The sequence below is a fragment of the Austrofundulus limnaeus genome, unplaced genomic scaffold (genome assembly GCF_001266775.1).
Source record: "Austrofundulus limnaeus strain Quisiro unplaced genomic scaffold, Austrofundulus_limnaeus-1.0 Scaffold189, whole genome shotgun sequence".
NCBI classification, from domain to species: domain Eukaryota; kingdom Metazoa; phylum Chordata; class Actinopteri; order Cyprinodontiformes; family Rivulidae; genus Austrofundulus; species Austrofundulus limnaeus.
Genome location: NW_013952591.1, coordinates 871,855 through 872,880, shown reverse-complemented (window position 1 = coordinate 872,880; position 1,026 = coordinate 871,855). Strand labels below are relative to the sequence as shown.

Below are 1,026 nucleotides of genomic sequence, written 5' to 3'. Positions count from 1 at the left end.
ATATATATATGACTCTCGCCCAGCTTTAAATTAAAACAGACTCTTATTTTGAAAGGCTATTTCTTTAATAATGATGTACGTAAATCAGTTTAATCTGGGCTGAATGTCTCACAGCTTGTTCTGGAGAAAGAAAACAGAACCTGTATTCACTCTGGCAGCAGATAAGGAAGAATCTCTCTCTCTCTTTTTTTTTTTTTACCTGACTCTACGTTTCCACCAGTGGTCCAGAGCCGTGCAGAACRGTCCAATCACGTCTCTTCACAACTCGTCTTCACGCTCGCCCGGTGCCGTTACCAAGGAGACAGTGAAGTGAGAAATGGAGCAACGCTTTGGCACCGAGCTTGTTTTTATAAATGTATTTACTTTGCTCTGCCTCAGCAGCCCGAACAGAACCTGACCACCTGGACCCTCGGTTCCGGTCCTAGTGTTCAGAGTTTTTCCAGTTTTGGGGGTAAAGATGTTGTTTTTTGTTTTTCTCAGGTTATAAAATGATTCAAATGTAGCTTCAGGTGAACAAACACAGATTCCACTGAGCACTGCACGGTCTGACCTTCAGGGTGGATCTGCACGTTCTAGCTGAACTGGATCTYAGGGATGGAGATGTGCAGGATCGGGAGGAACACAGATGTTAGCATGCTGCTAATGCTGACTCTTTATTTTGTTTCGTGGATTTTTTTTTTGTTGTTGTTGACAGATGAGGCTCTGTGATGCTCTTCAGTAAAACAATCAAACATTTCTTTTTTTATCCCACTAATGAACCTGACTGGATCAGGTTCTGGTCTGTGGACCGGGTCAGGCTACGTGTTTATGCTAAGCTAATCACTCAGGACTGCCACCGTTTTTCTCCTCCTGAGCTGACAAATGAATAAACTCTTCCTCTCCTCGTGTTTCAACAGATGCAGCTGCTCGACAAGTTCCCGATCGAGGGGGGCCAGAAAGACCCCAAGAAGAGGATCATTCCATTCCTCCCAGGTAATAGTCTTATCCTGCAGCTCTGAAGAGGCGCTGTGTGTGTGTGTGTGTGTG

At 44.6% G+C, this 1,026-nt stretch overlaps 1 protein-coding gene across 1 annotated transcript in view; it reads left to right on the top strand.

The window, feature by feature from the left end:
* sh3pxd2aa (SH3 and PX domains 2Aa) overlaps positions 1-1,026 on the top strand; it is a gene marked incomplete in the record, with an annotated part of 64,150 nt that overhangs the window by 21,401 nt on the left and 41,723 nt on the right. Inside the window, 1 exon segment of the mRNA XM_014018282.1 lies at positions 897-972. Coding sequence (XP_013873736.1) covers positions 897-972 — 76 coding nt within the window.